At 38.0% G+C, this 20,106-nt stretch overlaps 1 protein-coding gene across 1 annotated transcript in view; it reads left to right on the top strand.

The window, feature by feature from the left end:
- Nucleotides 1-19,719, top strand: part of LOC101675437 (cell surface glycoprotein CD200 receptor 1) — a 37,118-nt gene extending 17,399 nt beyond the window's left edge. Inside the window, 8 exon segments of the mRNA XM_013060944.2 lie at nucleotides 3,403-3,465; nucleotides 10,015-10,074; nucleotides 12,870-13,184; nucleotides 13,305-13,553; nucleotides 16,887-17,004; nucleotides 17,543-17,588; nucleotides 18,262-18,325; nucleotides 18,328-19,719. Of these exon segments, the coding sequence (XP_012916398.2) occupies nucleotides 3,403-3,465; nucleotides 10,015-10,074; nucleotides 12,870-13,184; nucleotides 13,305-13,553; nucleotides 16,887-17,004; nucleotides 17,543-17,588; nucleotides 18,262-18,325; nucleotides 18,328-18,386 (974 nt within the window). The 3' untranslated portion in view covers nucleotides 18,387-19,719.
- Nucleotides 19,720-20,106: the final 387 nt, after the last annotated feature.

Below are 20,106 nucleotides of genomic sequence, written 5' to 3'. Positions count from 1 at the left end.
GTACGAGCATCTTCCTATATGACTAAAAGACTTTTGTACTGCTTCTGTAAACTAAATCTCCATATCTTTAGTACAGTTTACTGTAAGGTTGTGTTGACCTTTATATTTTTAGCAGTTTGAGTCACCTACATGACAGGCAGCTGTGCAAACCACTCTTCTAAGCACTGAAGATGTGGAATGAAAAATATAAATGAAAATCCCTGCATTTATGGAGTTTATAATCTAGTATATAATCTAGTTTAGAATCTAGTGAGGGAGTGATGAGTTTGGCCCACAAATTTTGGCAATTGTCTCCCACCGTCCACCTTACCTTAACTATTTCTGTTCAGATTTGGAATTCATACCGCTTGTGTCCATATACCATTGTAATCTTGATTCTATTGACTTAATCATTTGATGTACTCTTTCAGACCTTTGTCTCTGTGTTTCCCCCAAAACATGGGTTGGATTTGCTTCATTGACTCTCTTAATTTAGATTAATCTGGGTACTGCTTTTATCCCAGTGCATTCTTTAGATCCAAGCCTTGGTTTCTATTCAATAGTAGGACCTTTGTACAAGAATAGTTGGGCAATTAGAGCAGCTTTCAAGCTGGGCAGCCTTGGATGAATTGCTTCATCACCATGAGTCTGCATTTCTTTGTCTGTAAGATGATGTTAAAATACTTGACAGTGTGGGGAGGCTGAAATAAATAGCATATGCTAGTTACCCAAAATTTGTACCTAGCCAACTTTTGAGCAAGTGCTCAAAAACTGTTAATTTTTAAAAACAGTGTTTAATTAAAGTAAATGGTAGCTTGGAGGAGCAGTGGGTTCAAAATTTCTTCATAAAAACACTGCCTTAAATCTTATGCTAAAATGTTTCTCTTTGCTAGTCAGGTGCACCCACTCTAGATGTATTGGAGATGTATCATTTTCTTGTGAACACTTTCTAGGAGTGTTGCACCTTCCACAGTGAGAACCTGCCAATAACCAGCCTCAACTCTAATCGCACATCTGGTTTTTCTCACTTAATGACAACACTGAACTATTTGTAATTCTTTGAAAGTCCCATGTAGCTTCTTATCATCATCTTCTTCTTCTTTTTTTAAAGATTTTATTTATTTATTTTACAGAGAGAGAGAGAGAGAGAGAGATCACAATTAGGCAGAGAGGCAGGCAGGGAGAGAGGGGGAGAAAGCAGGCTCCCTGCTGAGCAGAGAGCCAGATGCAGGGCTTGATCCCAGGACCCTGGAATCATGACCTGAGCTGAAGGCAGAGGCTTAACCCACTGAGCTTCCTATCTTCTTCTAAATGACATTTCTTTTTGTATGCAAAAAGATTTCCTTCTTTCTCTCTGCAGAACTTATCTACTGAGATCCAGCTCAAATATCACCTGTTAAAATCTTCCCTTTAACCCTTGCTCTTTTAGAATTAAACATTTTTTTAAAATTTTAATTAATTAATTTTTTCAGCATAACAGTATTCATTGTTTTTGCACCACACCCAGTGCTCCATGCAATCCGTGCCCTCTCCAATACCACCACCTGGTTCCCCCACCCTCCCACCCCCTGCCCCTTCAAAACCCTCAGATTGTTTTTCAGAGTCTGTAGTCTCTCATGTTTCATCTCCCCTTCCAATTTCCCCCAACTCCCTTCTCTCTCCATCTTCCCTTGTCCTCCATGCTATTTACTATGCTCCACAAATAAGTGAAACCATATGATAATTGACTCTCTCTGCTTGATTTACTTCATTCAGCATAATCTCTTCCAGTCCTGTCCATGTTGCTACAAAAGTTGGGTATTCATCCTTTCTGATGGAGGCATAATACTCCATAGTGTATATGGACCACATCTTCCTTATCCATTTGTCTGTTGAAGGGCATCTTGGTTCTTTCCACAGTTTGGCAACTGTGGCCATTGCTGCTATAAACATTGGGGTACAGATGGCCCTTCTTTTCACTACATCTGTATCTTTGGGGTAAATATCCAGTAGTGCAATGGCAGGGTCATAGGGAAGTTCTATTTTTAATTTCTTGAGGAATCTCCACACTGTTCTCCAAAGAGGCTGCACCAACTTGCATTCCCACCAACAGTGTAGGAGGGTTCCCCTTTCTCCACATACTCTCCAACACATGTTGTTTCCTGTCTTGTTAATTTTGGCCACTCTAACTGGTGTAAGGTGGTATCTCAATGTGGTTTTAATTTTTAATTTGATGGCTAATGATGATAAACATTTTTTCATGGGTCTGATAGCCATTTTTATGTCTTCATTGGAGAAGTGTCTGTCCATATCTTCTGCCCATTTTTTTTTTATATGATTGTCTGTTTTGTGTGTGTTGAGTTTGAGAAGTTCTTTATAGATCCTGGATATCAACCTTTTGTCTGTACTGTCATTTGCAAATATCTTCTCCCATTCCGTGGGTTGCCTCTTTGTTTTGTTGACTGTTTCCTTTGTTGTACAGAAGCTTTTGATCTTGATGAAGTCCCAGAAGTTCATCTTCGCTTTTGTTTCCTTTGCCTTTGGAGACATATCTTGAAAGAAGTTGCTGCAGCTGATATCGAAGAGGTTACTGCCTATGTTCTCCTCTAGGGTTCTGATGGATCCCTGTCTCACGTTGAGGTCTTTTATCCATTTTCAGTTTATCTTTGTGTATGGTGTAAGAGAATGGTCAAGTTTCATTTTCCTACATATAGCTTTCCAGTTTTCCCAGTACCATTTTTTCTTTTTAACTTCTGGACATTATTTTACTTCTATCATCACTCTGAAAACTTTACCTTTGGATCATATAAATAGCTGCTTCCTTATCTGGACCTCTTGTCTTGGAGACAAGAGGGCATTGTTTATTATGATGTTTCTATTCTCGGTGAGTACTTTGCCAGAAGTACTCAAAATAATAAAGTGCTCAAAATAATAAAAAAAAGTTTATTAGCAATTCCCACTTAGAGTTTGCCTTACAAGATTCGAACTTAATAGACCATTGTCCATATGATATGATTCAACAATGCTTAGGAAAATCCTTTTTTGTTCCATACCAGCCCCCAATGAACACATCACTACTAAACTTTCTTGACCTACTAACTGGTGGCCCCAAAGCCTATAATGGATGGTAAAACCCTTTTCACGATTGGAGGTAAAGTAAATGCATAGAAGCCAGGAATAAGAAATACTTGACTTGAATATAAAGACAGCTGGGTGGTGACAGACACTTTGCATCTAAAGTAGGTGTATGCCAAAAAGGTAAGAAGTTAAAGTCAAAGTTCATCATGGGGAAAATTGTCCTGAGGCGTCTTGACTGTCATAACTTATGTTTCTTTTGGCAACTGCAATCCAAAAATGGCGTGTAGAATGTGAAAAAATTGTGACTTTAAGTAGGAGTCAGAAATACTAATGTTATTCTTCTGATCACCCCATATGTCTTTTCAGAGTGCATACATGCAAGAGTGGGAAGTTCTGAGACACTAGGGAACTCAACGAAGCAGCAAACAGGTATGGACAATTACAGTTTGGGTAATGGTCATCTTTTAATGATAGTTCTATTAGAAGTGTGCTTGATGCTGGTACAGTTTGTATGTTAAGAACTTGAATCGTCTTACCTAAAAAAGTGCTCCACATCACTCGGCATCAGGGAAATACAAATCAAAACCACAATGAGATATCACCTCACACCAGTCAGAATGGCTAAAATTAGCAAGTCAGGAAATGACAGATGCTGGCGAGGATGCGGAGAAAGGGGAACCCTCCTACACTGTTGGTGGGAATGCAAGCTGGTGCAACCACTCTGGAAAACAGCATGGAGGTTCCTCAAAATGTTGAAAATAGAACTACCCTATGACCCAGCAATTGCACTACTGGGTATTTACCCTAAAGATTCAAATGTAGTGATCCGAAGGGGCACGTGCACCCGAATGTTTATAGCAGCAATGTCTACAATAGCTAAACTATGGAAAGAACCTAGATGTCCATCAACAGATGAATGGATAAAGAAGAGGTGGTATATATACAGAATGGAATACTGTGCAGCCATCAAAAGAAATGAAATCGTGCCGTTTGCGATGATGTGGATGGAACTAGAGGGTATCATGCTTAGCGAAATAAGTCAATCGGAGAAAGACAAATATCATATGATCTCCCTGATATGAGGCAGAGGAGATGCAACATGGGGGCTTAAGGGGGTAGGAGAAGAATAAATGAAACAAGATGGGATTGGGAGGGAGACAAACCATAAGTGACTCTTAATCTCACAAAACAAACTGAGGGCTGCTGGGGGGGGGGGTTGGGAAAAGGGGGGTGGTGTTATGGACATTGGGGAGGGTATGTGTTTTGGTGAGTGCTGTGAAGTGTGTAAACCTGGTAATTCACAGACCTGTACCCCTGGGGATAAAAATATATTATATGTTCATAAAAAATAAAAAAATTAAAAAAATATGAAAACAAAACAAAACAAACAAACAAAAAAACCTTACAGAGCTTAGGGGCTTCTGGGGGGCTCAGTGGGTTAAGCCTCTGCCTTCGGCTCAGGTCATGATCTCAGGGTCCTGGGATCGAGCCCCGCATCAGGCTCTTTGCTCAGTGGGGAGCCTGCTTCCCCCCACTCTCTGCCTGCCTCTCTGCTTACTTGTGCCCTCTCTCTCTGTCAATCGTCTTAAAAAAAAATAGAACTTGAATCGTCTTCTGTGTAGTTATAGGCTCTTGTTTAAAAGTGTCTAAATATAATATTGCCTGTTTTATGAAGAGTTCATAATTTTTTCATTCTAAAATGATTTCTGTGCTTATTTAGTGACTTTTTCAAGAATGGTGATCACTAAACAAACCAATGGCATGTTAAAAAATTTTCACTGGGTGTTATACACAAATATGAGTCATGGATACTACATCAAAAACTAAAGAAGTGCTCTATGTTGATTAACATAACTTAATAAAAAAAAAAGAAAAAATTCTCATTCAGTTTTTGAAAAATGGGTTTAAAAAATAGGTCTTAGCAGATATTAGTAATTTATTTTCTCTGTTCCCCACTCAGCCCTACTGTCTTCCAAAGTTGCCATTATACTTAACCTTAACTTCTTCTTTATATTTTAAATTTTTATTTTTGTTGTATACCTTACTTCATTGAAAAATAATTCCCGTGACTCCAAAATGCATTGCTGGTCTTATAAATATACTTTCTAATTTCACTCAATTATTTCACCATCTAGAAAAATTAGATTCCAGGTAAATAATTAAAATAATTATATAATTATAGGTAAATAAGTAAAATAATTATATAAACTATGACTCTAAAGGTTGGAAACAATGCATCAGTGGTGCTTCCTCAAGATTGGTAGGTTGAATGGTGTCGCCCCCAACAGAATGTCCAGCTGGATCTTGCAAATGTGGTTGCATTTAGGAAAAGGATCTTTGAAGATGCAATTAAGTTAAAGCTCTTGAGAAGAGATCATCCTGGATCAGAGTGGGCCTAAATCCAATGAAAAGAGTCTTTAGAAGTGAAGAGAAAAGAAGAGGACACAAGGAGAGGCAATATGAAGATGGAGACCGTGATTGAAATGACATGTCTACAAGCTGAGGAACACCGCAGATTGCTAGTTGCCACCACAAGCTGGAAGAACTTAGAAGGAGTCTTCCCTTGTGCTGTTGGAGGAAACACAGCCCTACTCAACATGTTAGTTTCAGACTCTTGGATTCCAGAAATATAAACAAATACATTTCTGTTTTGTTATTTTTTAATTTGACCAAGTTGGTCATTTTATATTAAGGCAGCCCTTGGTGGCTAATCTAATGAGTCATTAAGTTACTTTTCTACTATAAATATGTTTTAAAAAACACAATTCACATTTGTTTCTGTCTATATATATATATATATATAGAGAGAGAGAGAGAGAGAGAGAGAGAAAGTATTAAATTAGGCTTCTGATCTTAACAGTGTAAAAGTATAATTTTTATGAACTTTAAAGAAAATTTGGTTTCAGATAAATAAAGTAAAGAAAGAAATCACAGGACCACTGACCAGAAGGCTGACACATCTGTTTTACTACTTTGGTGTACGCGAAGCTTCAAGCAAGACTGGATAAGGAATTTTCAGTGAAGATACTTGATATGAAATCAGAATTTCATGGCAACTAGCTGAAGTTGAGATAATAAAACTAAAGGACTCCTATATCAACAGTTAACAAAGTTTAAAAGTCATTTCCAATATCGTAAAAGTAATTAGAGGAATATTTGTGAAAAGAAGCATTTTCTTCTCTTCTGAAAACAATCCTTTTGCACATTTAAGAATACATTCCGACTTGTGGGTTTTATCTCTGGCATGAGAAGTCATAGTCATCTTGTCTGGAAATATCGGCAATTTAGTTCTTATCAGATATAACCAAGTCTGTGTCTGGATAGTATAGGATTCTGTTAGAAGAGCCTGGTCTGGCATTAAGTGATGCCTTCATAACTGATTTGAATGAAGTTTTCAAATATTATATTTTTTAAATTAAATTTAATTTTTTCAGTGTTCCAAGATTCATTGTTTATGCACCATACCCAGTGCTCCCTGCAGTACATGCTTTCCTTAATACCCACCATCAAGGGGCGCCTGGGTGGCTCAGTGGGTTAAGCCGCTGCCTTCGGCTCAGGTCATGATCTCAGGGTCCTGGGATCGAGTCCCGCATTGGGCTCTCTGCTCAGCGGGGAGCCTGCTTCCTTCTCTCTCTCTCTCTGCCGGCCTCTCAGTGTACTTGTAATTTCTCTCTGTCAAATAAATAAATAAAATCTTAAAAAAAAAAATACCCACCATCAGGCTTGCCCATTCCCCCACCCCCTTACCTTCCAAAACCCTCAGTCTGTTTCTCAGAGTCCACAGTCTCTCATATTCATCCTTTCTGATGGAAGCGTAATATTCCATTGTGTATATGGACCACATCTTCTTTATCCATTCGTCGTTGAAGGGCATCTTGGTTCTTTCCAGAGTTTGGTGATTGTGGACATTGCTGCTATGAATTGGGGTGCATATGGCTCTTCTTTTCACTACATCTGTATCTTTGGGGTAAATACCCAGTAGTGCCATTGCAGGGTCATAGGGAATCTCTATTTTTAATTTCTTAAGGAATCTCCACACTGTTATCCAAAGTGGCCAGATCAACTTGCATTCCCACCTACAGTGTACTTTAAATCAAGAGTCAATAAATTATAACCCATGGGTAAAATCCAGCCAGCTCATTTTTGTAATTAAAGTTTTATTGGGAAAAAAACCCATGCCCATTTATTTATATATTACACATGGTTGTTTTCTTGCTGCAGTCGTAAGATCGAATACTTTCAATGGAGACCATATGGACTGCAAAACCTCAAATGTTTGCTCTTTGTTCTTTTATGGAAAAAGCTTGAAGTTTTTGATTTTTCTCTTCTAGTACCCCCACCTCACCTCACTTATACACTTTAGACCTAATACAACTTAGAAATTTCTTTTTGATGACTGTCTCCTTTGCTGTACAGAAGCTATTGATCTTGATGAAGTCCCCAAATTTCATTTTTGCTTTTGTTTCCCTTGCCTTTGGAGACATGTCTTGAAAGAAGTTGCTGTGACCGATGTCAAAGAGATTACTGCCTATGTTCTCCTCTTGGATTTCAGCGGAGTCCTGTCTCACATTGATAAAGAACTTCTCAAATTCAACACCCAAAAAACAAATAATAAGTCAAAAATGGGCAGGAGAAATGAACTGACAATTCTCCAAAGAAGACATAAGAATGGTTAACAAACACATAAAAAAATGTTTAACATCATTAGCCATCATGGAAATGCAAATCAAAACCACAATGAGATACCACTTATACCAGTTAGAATGGCCAAAATTGACAAGGCAGGAAACAACAAATGTAACAACAAATGTTGGAGGGGATATGGAGAATGGGGAACCCTCTTACACTGTTGGTAGGAATGCAAGCTGGTATACCTACTTTGGAAAACAGTATGGAGTTTCCTCAGAAAGTTAAAAATAGAGCTACCTTATGACCCAGCAATACAGATATAGTGAAAAGAAGGAGCACATGCGCACCAATGTTCATAGCAGCAATGTCCACAATAGCCAAACTGTAGAAGGAGCCAAGATGCCCTTCAACAGATGAATGGATAAAGATGCTGTCCATATATACAGGGGAATATTACTCAACCATCAGAAAGGATAAATACCCACCATTTGCATTGACAGGGATGGAACTGGAGGAGATTATGCTAAGTGAAATAAGTCAAGCAGAGAAAGACAATTATCATAAAGTTTCACTTATATGTGGAACATAAAGAATAGCATGGAGACATTAGGAGAAGAAAGGGAAAGAGAAAGGAGGGGAAATCAGAGGGAGAGATGAACCATGAGAGAGTATGGACTACAGGAAACAAACTGAGGCTCTGAGCTAATTTTAATCATTCAACTTCATTTAAAAAAAAAGATTTTATTTATTTATTTGAAACAGAGAGAGAGAGAGAGAGAGCACATGAGCAGGGTTTAGGGGCAGAGGGAGGAGCAGGCTCTCTGCTGAGCAGGAAGCCAGATGCAGGACTTGATCCTGGAACTTCAGAAGCATGACCTGAGATGAAGGCAGACACTTAACCAACTGAGCCACCCAGGTTGCCCCACTACTTCATTCTTTGCCTTCCTTCCAGACCAAGCTAATAAAACTTAGTTGCCTAAAAAAGCCTAATTATTGTAGAGATCTGACTATGTTTATTTCTAAGACCTTTACTGAATTTTTTTGTTTATCTTCTAATGTGGTAGAATTGGTTATATAATTAGAATGAGGAGCAAGAAGTATATTTTTATAAGCAGAGAGCATAAAATGCTTATTAAATGGTGGTCTTATAAACCCGAGGAAGAACTTTGTTAGGCTCTTAAGTCACAGAAATATTTTTTTCATTGGTGTTGCTTTTGAAAAACAATACTTAAATGGGAATTATCAGAAACCAAGTTTTAAGTAGATTAGCACTATTCTGATTGTCAGTAACTCTTCAGAACACAAGGAAAGAATACATGTGGATCTCATGAACTATACATATTTAGAAACTTGAGCTAGGTGAAGGATGTTGTTTCTCTCTCTGTTTCTGCTTCATTCTTCAGAAGCTAAGTGTATTAGTCAGGGTTCCTAAGAGAAAAAAAAAAACAATGAGATATTTATCATCTATCTATCTATCATCTATCATCTACCTATCATCATCTATCATCATCTCTATATCCAACTACCTATCAGTATATCGAGAGAAATATTTATTGTGGATTGTGGATGCTTGGCAAATGCAAAATCTGCAGAGTGGGAAAGCAGCCTGGAGACCCAGGGAAAAGTTATAGTTTGAATCTGCAGGCAGTGAACTGGCAGAATTCCTTTTTTAAGAAGGTCAGCCTTTTTCTACTAAGGTCTTCAACTGATTGCATAAGGCCTACCCACAAGTTGGAGAGTACTTTGTTTTACTCAAAGTCTACTGATTTAAATGTAAATATCATATAAAAAACACTTTCACAGACACATATAGAATAATGTTTAATTAAATACTTAGGAGCGATGGCCTCACCAAGTTGACCCATAAAATTAGCCATCACAGTAGGAAAAATGAAGGAGAAAGGGGGATGAACTACTCATCTAAATTTGGTTCCAAAATTCTTTTTTTTTTTTTAAAGACTTTATTTATTTATTTGAAAGGCAGATCACAAGTAGGCAGAGAGGCAGGCAGAGAGAGAGGAAGGGAAGCAGAGAGAGCAGACGTGGGGCTGGATCCCAGGACCCAGAGATTATGACCTGAGCTGAAGGGAGAGGCTTTAACGACTGAGCCACCCAGGTGCCCCTGGTTCCAAAATTCTTGAGAAAGTACTCTTATTTGGCAGGTGTTCACATGCTTTTCCACTTGATGGAATAACCTCTAATTTCTGTTTTGCAAAGCTTTTTATGGAATCAGTTACAATTAACTGATTTTCTATCATGGTGTCTGTAAGATTTGTGCATACATAGTGGCTTGTACTCCTTTTAGGCACCTAGAATTGATTTTTCTACTTTTCTCTGAATATTTTGTAGCTTCAACACATAGTTCATCTGTGAAAGGAAAGGAGAGAAGCCTCACACCTCCTGCAGAAGGTAAAGTGATTTTTAATTTTTTTCTAGAATCCAGTACTAAAGGGAGTAAGTCTGGAATTGCCTTGGAAACATAGTTGATGGACTGGTTAGAGGCCAGTCTTGAGCCCAGTCGAAGACTATGGTGAACCAAAAGCCCTAATGTGGGGGACCCGGTCCTCCTCCCCCAAAACAGTTCAATTCCATGTGAAGATTCTGGAGCTCTCTCTATCAGGTCCTGTGCCAGGCTTTGTGGGGAGCACAGAGAGGAGCAAGGTGAGCTAGATTGCCAGAGCGCCCTAAGGGGCTCAGTTTTATGGGGGAACCCAGAAATAAACACAGATGCCGTATAAACACAGATGCCACAGAAAAGCCCTCACATCAAGTGTGCTGGGAATGTAGAGGAGGGAGCGTGAGCACCAAGGTTCTGGGAAGGCATCACGGAGGAAGCAGCATGTGAATTAGCTCTTAAAGGAAGAGGAACATTTTCATAGACAGATGTGCTGTGCAGGCATCCCAGACTGCAAGGACCAGAGGGAAGACCTAGATATGCAGTCGTGCTTGCTGTTTCCTTTCTCAAGTGTGGGAGCAACAGAGAGGTGATAAAATTGCCAAGGTGAGTCAGTTTGAAAAAGAGGAATTTCAAAGCCAGCACAAAGACATGCTAGTGTTGTCTTCAGGCAGTGAGAGATCTCTGAAGGGTGTCAGAGTGGAGGGGATCACCCCTGTGTTACAGAATCCTGGACCTGGCTGCAAGGTAAGGTGAGAGCTGAGGAGAGGAGAGTTTCGAGACAGAGAAGATGGTAGGAGCCTTCTGTAATAACCCAGGTGTGGTGATGGGGTCTTAAAGTAGGGTATGGCAGTGAGAAGAGAAAGGAAAAGGGATTGTCTGTGTGCAGAAGGCGGCAGGAGACTGGAGGGGAGTCAGAGACACAGGATGCAGCAACGCTGGGACATCGCTGCTGTTCTGGAGCAAATATGAGAATCTACCTGCTACCCCTCTGTGAAGGGGGAGGGGAAGTCACCATAGCTGATCACAGGGCTGTGTGGAGATTATATTTGTTGGACAAGGGCCAACCCATTGAGTGTGGGGGAGGGACTGGGCATTGGCAAATTATCACAACAGGTATGAAAAGAGGAAGAAGAGGATTAGGAAAAGGTGAATAACAGGAATCAGGTAAGAAGTCACATTGAGAGTGAAGGAGGAATGCTGGAAGGTCACAGAGCAGAGCATGGAGAAAGAGCAGAGACTACGCATGGTGTGTGGGATCCTCACTGATGGAGCTCCTTCACAGGAGATGGTGCTCTTGTTAAAATGCATATGTTTGATCAGCTTATAGGTTCCTTTAAAATAATAGAGCCAGATCTTGAGAATAAGTATCAGGCAAAATATGAAAGCCTAAGACTGCTCAGAAGCTGAAGTGCAAACAGAGAACACTCTCAATCTGCTTCTCACCAACCTCTTCTCTTTCTGGGTTCATCTTCTGCATCCTGCCCTCAGGCACCTGTGTGCACACCCACACCCACCTCTAGCTGATCTCCAAGCCCCTGTGTTGCTGCTCACATCTAAGCTTTGGCCACGTTGCAGGGTTCCCGTGCCCCGAGTAGGGACACACTTGCAGTGGGGGAAGGAACATGGATTTAACTGCCTCTCAGGTCTGCTCTAAAATCCATCCCCACTTGCTTCCTGTAGCTATGGGATCTTGATTTGGCTGTGAAATGCAAGGGCTTCAGTCCATATCAGAAGAGGCAAATGAACCAAAGGAGGAGAGGAGAGACCACACATGCACAGTTTAGCATTAGGAATTTCATCCACATAAGAACTTTGCTCCACCTCAGCTGGCTCTGCTCCTATTAAGGTGACGAGCTCGCTGCCACTCATCGGGTTGCAGGTATGTTGTACCTGATGCCCTTAACCCTCAGCAAAGCCAGTCATGGATGCATTATGAGTGTTTATGGGAAAGCTGGAGCTTCTAGATTGGAGAATAATTGTAGATTTCAGAGTTAATTTTTTACACTGGGCAAAAGCAGTAACCTTCTTCATTTAATCCTCATAATTAGGTAAAAACTAAACAAGATCTGTAAACAAAGTTCACGGGTGGACTGTTTGGCAGTATATATGTGACTGAATAGGAAGGAAGGAAGGAAGGTTGGTTTGCTGATTTTACTGACTTTGTGAATCTCCAAATAAAGAGTAGTTTATGAAAGTCCAGTCTGTTCAACCTGAATGCCATCTGATACTTTTTATTTGTGTTTGTCCAAAAGGGTGCCCTTTGGTATAGGCATTTCATTCTGATACTACTGATTTATTGCCTCTGATCAAAACTTAGGAGGAGAAAATCACATCACCAATTTTTCCACTTTCTGTGGAAGGAGCACGAGTTATAAGACAAGTCTAATAGTTTCTTAGACTGAAGTAGATTAGACTTAGATGACTTTGTCCTTTAATTTATATTGTGTTTTCTTGTTTGTTTTCAATAAAACTCCTGTAGCTCCCTGGTGGTCTAGTGGCTAGGATTCAATAAAACTCCTGAGGCTATTTTAAGCCCTTAAAATATTTTTCACACATATAATAAATGTAGCTTATCTAATAATACAAATATAGGAGAGAAACCGGTTCATCTTTGGATTAGGTTTAATGTGTTATACGCATTTTGTACTTGTTTAATTTTTTTATGTAACCCTAGTATTTTGGAATAGGATGACCAGCAAAGTCATGTGTTAGTATACTTTATGCAATATGTAGTAGAAAATGTAGCACTTGAAGTGTTTTTAATCCAGGTTTTCTTTCATCATTCTCCTTGTGTGTGTGTGTCCAGCTAACTCTTCTCTGTCCGTACTTGTGGATACAAAGGCTGTGCTCCTTTGTCCTCCTGACAACCCCACAGCTTTGGTGGTAACATGGACAATAAACCCCAGAGACCAGTCTCCCTGCACTAGAGTCCACAGGAAAGACAACAATGAGACCAGTGTAAGAAACTGTACTGATGCGAGAATATCCTGGGAGTCCAGACCTGATCAGAATCCTGCCCTTCAGATTGACCCCGTGGCCCTCACTCATGATGGATATTACAGGTGTGAAGTGGCTGCAGCTGATGGGAATTTCGGTCATACATATTACCTCCGAGTGTTAGGTAAGGAGCATGACATATTGTGCTATGTCACATATCCAGATCTGGGATTGAATCAGATGTGTCTCTGTATTCCATACCCCATGTGTTAAGCCTGAAGCATTTTCCCCTGTGTCTCTGCAGTACCCCCCAAGGTGACCCTGTTTCGAGGCAGCAATGGAACCATCGTGTGCAGGGCAGCTGCAGGGAAGCCATCTGCACAGATCTTCTGGACCCCAGAGGGAGATTGTCACACTGAGGAAGAACCGCTGGGCAATGGTACAGTGACCGTCCAGAGTACATGCCACTGGGAGGGCCGCCAGGTGTCTAATGTGTTCTGCTCTGTCTCCCATGTGACTGGCAACAAGAGTCTGTCCTTAGAGCTGGAAACAGGTTAGTAATTCCAGTGTTTGCTTGTATGTTCATTCTTTCAGGGAAGTAATAGAAGAATGAAAAAGGAGAGTGTGGAGAATTTCACTCTAGTATAGTCTCCCCACACTCTTCCTTTTGTCCTTCTCTTCCATCATTAAGAGTTATAACCAGAAGAATGACACAGAAATTTGTTTTCAAGAAGCCAGATTTTAGAATGAAGTTTATTATTTAATAAAGTAAAATGAAAAATACTTTAATAGTTTAATATCTACTCTATACAAGCAGTAAGTTGGCTAGGGTAGTGTACTTTTAAGTTAACACTTACGGTTTTAGGCGAAGAATAAATTGCATTAAAAAAATCTTTGTGCTTTTAGAAGAAGAATCAAGTCACTCGTAAGTTTTCTTTACATATATAACTAAAGTTTGGTGGGATTTCTATTTTGGTGGGATTTCTACGTTCTTCCTAGAATTCTTGGATATATTATAATAACCTCTATGATTGATTTAAACTTTACTCTTTAGTTTCCTTAAAAATATATGTACTTATTGTTAATTATCACTAAGCTCAGTGACAAAATTAGAAAACTCCTATTAATCTTAATTTTCACATGGTCACATTTATTGGGTAATCCATCAGTTCTATTTTTTTTTTTTTTTGTTTTTTTTCTTGCCGACTTCCCTTCTTGAGTTTTACATACCCTTGTTGTAATCTGGTATGGGTAGTCACTAGACCTGCTGCACAACTATTGTCCTGGGCACTCTCTTTCCCACAGTGCTCTGCTTGATTCCATGTCTGTTTATTCTGAGTTCCTTCTGCCTTCCAGACATTTGCTAGTTTTAATCTCTTTGTTTTATGCATGTAGCTTTCCGTTACTCTCTGGTAATCCTTGGCTATCCATTAATTTCAAAGTGAACATTCAAAAATGAACTTATTGGAAGGTATGTCATCTGTGGGTGGTTCTGTCAGCTAGTTAGCTTCAGTAGGCTAAAAGGAGGTAAATGAAAAAAAGTTTTTAAAATATGGATTCTTTAGTTATCTGAAATTCTTTTCTCTGAGATTGTCCAGTTTCTGCAGAAAATAACTTCCCAGTCTATTGTCTTAGAGGAATAAACCTATTAGTGTTATGAGAGCAGGAAATAAGAGGGGGAACGTGTGTGTGTGTGTGAGAGAGAGAGAGAGACTGTTCAGAATTCAGACTTTTCTTTAATGTCTCTCTTTAGTCTGGTACTTCCTCTCCACCCTCCACTACATTTGGATCCTTGACCCTGGAATCTCTCCAGTTCATCTTTTCTGGGCATACTTCCTGTTTCTTGCTGTTTAGGAAGGTGTGGTGACGTGGTGACCTGGCTGCTCAGGGTGGAAGTGGACTTGGCTGCCTATCTTTTCTTAATATAGACCTTCAAAAGAGTTTCCAACTTTTAACTCACACTTTACTCCTCACTTATCCCATTTAATATATTTAGACCTTCTTGTTCTAGAGTCTTTTTGGTGTTCTGTGAACACTAAGATTCTTACTTATTCTACCCTAAATTATTTGCCTTCATCTGTTCACTTTTCACCTAAAAACAAGTTGAATTTTTTCATCTTCTTATCTTCATCCATGTTCATTGTCTATATTTAAATAGTCTAGACTTAGAAAATTTTCCCACTGATGATTTAGCAAAGTTTAAGAAGAAGGAAGAGAAAAACCTGTGTCTTTAAACCACCATTTTCCAATACCCATTATTCAAGTGATTTAAAAAAAAAGTTTTTAACAGTATTCACTGAGGAGAGTAATGCTTTTGTATGCATTCTGACCACCTGGTATTAGAATATCATGTCATGTTTATGGATCCTCAGACTCGAAGGGACTGTCTCACTCACTCTCAGCCAGTGTTGGGGTCTCCTCCCTGTCTCCTTGCAGGGTGGATCTTCAGTGTCCGTGGCCATACTTCCAACAAAAGAACATGCATCATTTTGCAACAGAGGGTTTCAAGGCAATGATGTTGATGTTAACTGGAAAAAAATTTTTTCTTTTTCAAATAAAAGAAAAATGCAATGTTTAGAAACAAACTGTTGAAGGAATGTGGAGGAAAAGGACACCACTCTGCTTAGCCTCCATTCACCTCTGTCTGCTCCCCTCAGCCCCATTCATGATGCAGCTCCAGTGAGGTCTTAGAACCCCTGTCTACCAGAGCTGGCGATTATTTTGTTGACTTTTCTTATCAAACTGAGCCTTATATTGTTGCCAGAGTTAATAAATAATTGAAAGTTGCTGCCATGCATTCATGTCAGTTTGAAGGACCTGGAAGAAAGGTGACTTCAGGATTAGATTGTTTTTCCAATTACCTCCTTTACAACTCCTTATTTACTTCTGAATATTGGAGATGAGAAACACCCTGCTATTACTGTAACTGAGAAATCTAATCTTCAGACCCCCGCCTCCACCAATGAAGTCACCATTTATGAATCCTGAAAGCCACAAAATATTGATTTAGGATTAATGTCTTGATAAACACTCACGAATCAGAAATACATCAATTTATTATAATGATTTGAGCTATTAATGAGTCAGAACTGTTTAAAATCACAGAAGTGAATTTCATGACCCATGAAACATTCTTGAACTATGTGTGTGTGTGTGTGACTTTAGACTTTAGTTTTTAGAGCAGTTTTAGGTCCACAGCAGAGAGTTCCCATATTTCCATTGCCCCAACAGATGCACGGTCTCCTGCTTTCTCTACATCAACCATGTCACACTTGCACATTTGTGAGAATTGATGAACCTACATTAAGACAACATTATCACTCAAAGTTTATTGTTTACATTATGGTTCACTCTAGGTGTACATTCTATGAGTTTTAGCAAATGTAGAACTGGTATCTCTCCACCATTGTAGTTTCATACAGAGCATTTTCACTGTCCCAAAGGTCCTCTGTTCTCCACTTAACTCATCTCTCCCTCCACGCTACCCTTTAGCAACCCCTGATCTTTATACTATCTCCATAGTTTTGTCCTTTCCAAAATGTCATATGCTTGTAATCATGCAGAATGTAGCAGTGTCATATTGGTTTCTTTTACTGAGTGCTATGTGTTTAAATTTCCTCCATGTCTTTTTTTAAAATTTAATTTTATTTTTTCAGTGTTCCAAGATTCATTGTTTATGCACCACACCCAGTGCTCCATATAGTACGTGCCCTCCTTAATACCCACCACTGGGTTTTCCCAATCCCCCGCTCTCCTCCCTTCCAAACCCTCAGTTTGTTCCTTCATGTCTTTTCATGGCTTGATAGCTCATTTCTTTATAGTGCTAAATAATATTTCATTGGATGCACCACAGATAAACCATATGCTTTTGTGTCTATGTTTACAGGTGACCAGTTATCACTAAACTCTACTTTTTATATAACCTCCTTTTTTTGGTTTGCCTTCGTTTTGGTTGCCTTGATCGTTGTGGGATCCATTGGGCTTTGGAAAACCCGTTGCTGCAGGTATTGAGTAATGCTTTTTCTTCAGCTTTATTGGGCTAGAAGGGGTAAGGTATACGGAATTGATGGGGTAAAATTAATATGTTAACATTAACTTTTCCATAATCAAGAAGCGTGTCCTAAAGGTATTCTATTTGGATTCCTCTAAATGACAAGAGGGATTTTACTTGGTTACTTAGGTATGCAAACATACCTAATTAAACTGTTTAGGGCAATATCTTGGTAGAGACAGATTTTAATTCTCTATTTGGGTAAAGAATTATAATAATTCATTTTATGTAACAAAAAGGATGTGTCACATTTATCCTATATATCAGGATTCTTTTGCATAAGTTCACTCCTCTTCCCATATGAGAATTATCTCATTTAGGTGTATGGGCTACCACTAGCATTCTTATTTCTGTTAATTCCTTTCTATATTATTATAACTTCTATAAAAAAAATGAACCACACTTGTCAATTGTATACTGTTTTGTTTTCCCATTTTTAATTAAATAATGATGTTTTCTGAATTCACTCCAGCTTATTTTTATTTTTGCAGAAAATGCAAATTAAAAAAAACAGCAGCTACTTCAGTTGTTGAGGAGGTAAGATAATATTAAAAAATATTTTTGCAAATTTTAAGCTTCAATGTCAAAATATAGCCAGGCAATTTGTAAGTTGCCTCAATATTAGTATTTTTAATTAAAAAGCAAAAATTCTAATTTTATAATGCTAATACTCAGGTGTGCTTATTTTGTCAATTATCTATCTTATACAATTCATACACATTCTGAACAACATTTTCATTTCAAGAACTGTATCCTATATAGCTCATAATATTTGCCAAATTTTGATCGTAATGTTTGGAGAAACTGAATTAGTCTTTCCTCCCTTATAAAACTCTCTAATTCTTGACTTCTCTTTCTCCATACTATCATCATTTCCTTCTTAATTGGTCTTAAATATCTCCTGCTCCATAATCTCATAACCAGTAGCTTACCAAGTCTGTGACCCTCTCCTTTGAAATACCTTTCATGTTACCTCATTCTTTTTCATTCCTACCATCACACAACATTACCATCTCACACTTAAATAATCAATAAATTTTTGACTAAATAATAGAAAATAGTCCTTCTTTTATATCCATATAAGCCCAGAGACACAAATATAAGCACTCCTGTAGATGACTGAATCTGGGGGCACCTGTGAGGAAAACATAGGTGTAGTTGATGATTTCTGGCTTTTTTGAATTGCTTTTGACTTTGAGTTCTTTCTTAGGAAGAAATGCAACCTTATGCCAGCTACACAGAGAAGAACAATCCACTCTATGATACTGTGAGCAAGTGAAGTGGTCTCAGGTGTTACAAAGTAAAATTGATAGACTGTATCTCCATACTTCATAAGTTATTGGAGCAGCAGAACAAATGAATAAATATAAGGCAGAGCTACTATTTTGATTTTCTTAGAGCTCTATTATGGAAAACCCATTTTGGAATTAGCTTTTCAAGGATTATGAGAAGATAGAGATTTTTAAAGAGTTTGGATACATATCCTTTTGTAATTGAAATTTTAGAATATTAGCTGCTATTAGCTAGTTCTCTGAAGAACTGATATTATTACAAAGAAAGCAAATGCTCATGATAAAATACTCAAATTGTTTAGTGTAATAGATAATGAAAACTGAGTTTCCTCTAGAAAGAACTCTGTAGAAGGAACAATCAACATATTTTATGTATTCTTCCTGAAAATTTTACGTACATACATCTGTACACCCAAGGTATGGGTGTATATTCATAGATCTATTTACATATATATACACATATCCTTGCTAAGACACAAATGGGAACATATCATGATGTTCTTCTGCACTTATAGAAAGCTAATAATATGATAGGTCTTGGAGATCTTTTATATCAAAGAAGCAGAGCTACCTCATTCTTTTTAATGGTTATAAAATTCCATTGTATGGTTATGTCATAATTTAATTAACTACAGTCCTAGTGATAGACATTTAGATTCTTTTAAGTTTTATTTGTTTGTTTCAGTATTATAAGCAATACCACATAGAATGTTTCTTGTAGAAAGATCTCTTTGTATTTGTTTAAGTATATTTATAGAATAAATATAGTGGAATTTCAGGTCAAAAGGGTTTGTGCATTTTTTTTTATTGCATTGATATGTCAAATTGTATCAATTTACATTCCCTTCAAACGTGTTTGAATGTGCCTTTCCATATACTGTTATTTTAGTATCTACAAATTCCCACTTCTTGTTTTTAATCAGTTAACTAATGTAATATATGATTATAATAAAAATTACACTGTTTGACAAAATTGAATTTATGTTTTTCTGTCATGAAAGAAAGCAGGAGTAAGAGAGAGGGAACACATGTGAGGAATTACTTTCTGAACTCATATCTCAATAGAAATTGATAGCTAATGCCTAATAGTTTCTAAAGACGTGATAAATTGAAATTGTGTATTTTCCTGATGTACATTTTATTGTGAGGTGTTAGCAAATAACCAATGTTCATTGAGCATATAAGCAGCTAAATATGCATTATGAAGAACTTGAATATCCATAGAATTTGATCTCTGTGCTAAGAGAATGGCCAAGGGATGACAGGACTCTTGCCTTCAATTTTTCTGTGGAATACGGTATTAATAATGTGGAGGTAGGTATTAAGGAGGGCATGTATTACATGGAGCACTGGGTGTGGGGCATAAACAATGAATCTTGGAACACTGAAAAAATAAAAGAAAAAAAAGAAAAAAGAAAAAAAGAATGTACATATTATTTTTAAGTTTATGAAAAATATATTTTATTTATAAAAATTTATGAAAAAAGTCTGGCTCTCCATAGCAGGAAAAATATTAAAAATTTTCATTATGGTAGAAATTAAAACAAAATCCATTCATTCTTTCATTTTGCATGAATGAAACATTAATAAATGAATGAAATGAAACAATGAAGAAACATGAAACTTTTTTTTAAAAAAGATTTTATTTATTCATTTGACAGACCTAGATCACAAGTAGGCAGAGAGGCAGGCAGAGAGAGAGAGGAGGAAGCAGGCTCCCTGCTGAGCAGAAAGCCTGATGTGGGCTCGATCCCAGGACCCTG

The sequence above is a fragment of the Mustela putorius genome, unplaced genomic scaffold (genome assembly GCF_011764305.1).
Source record: "Mustela putorius furo isolate JIRA1106 unplaced genomic scaffold, ASM1176430v1.1 tig00003834_pilon_pilon_pilon, whole genome shotgun sequence".
In the NCBI taxonomy this organism is placed as follows: domain Eukaryota; kingdom Metazoa; phylum Chordata; class Mammalia; order Carnivora; family Mustelidae; genus Mustela; species Mustela putorius.
Note: the sequence above shows the minus strand (reverse complement) of the source record. Positions and strands in the feature narration are given on the sequence as shown.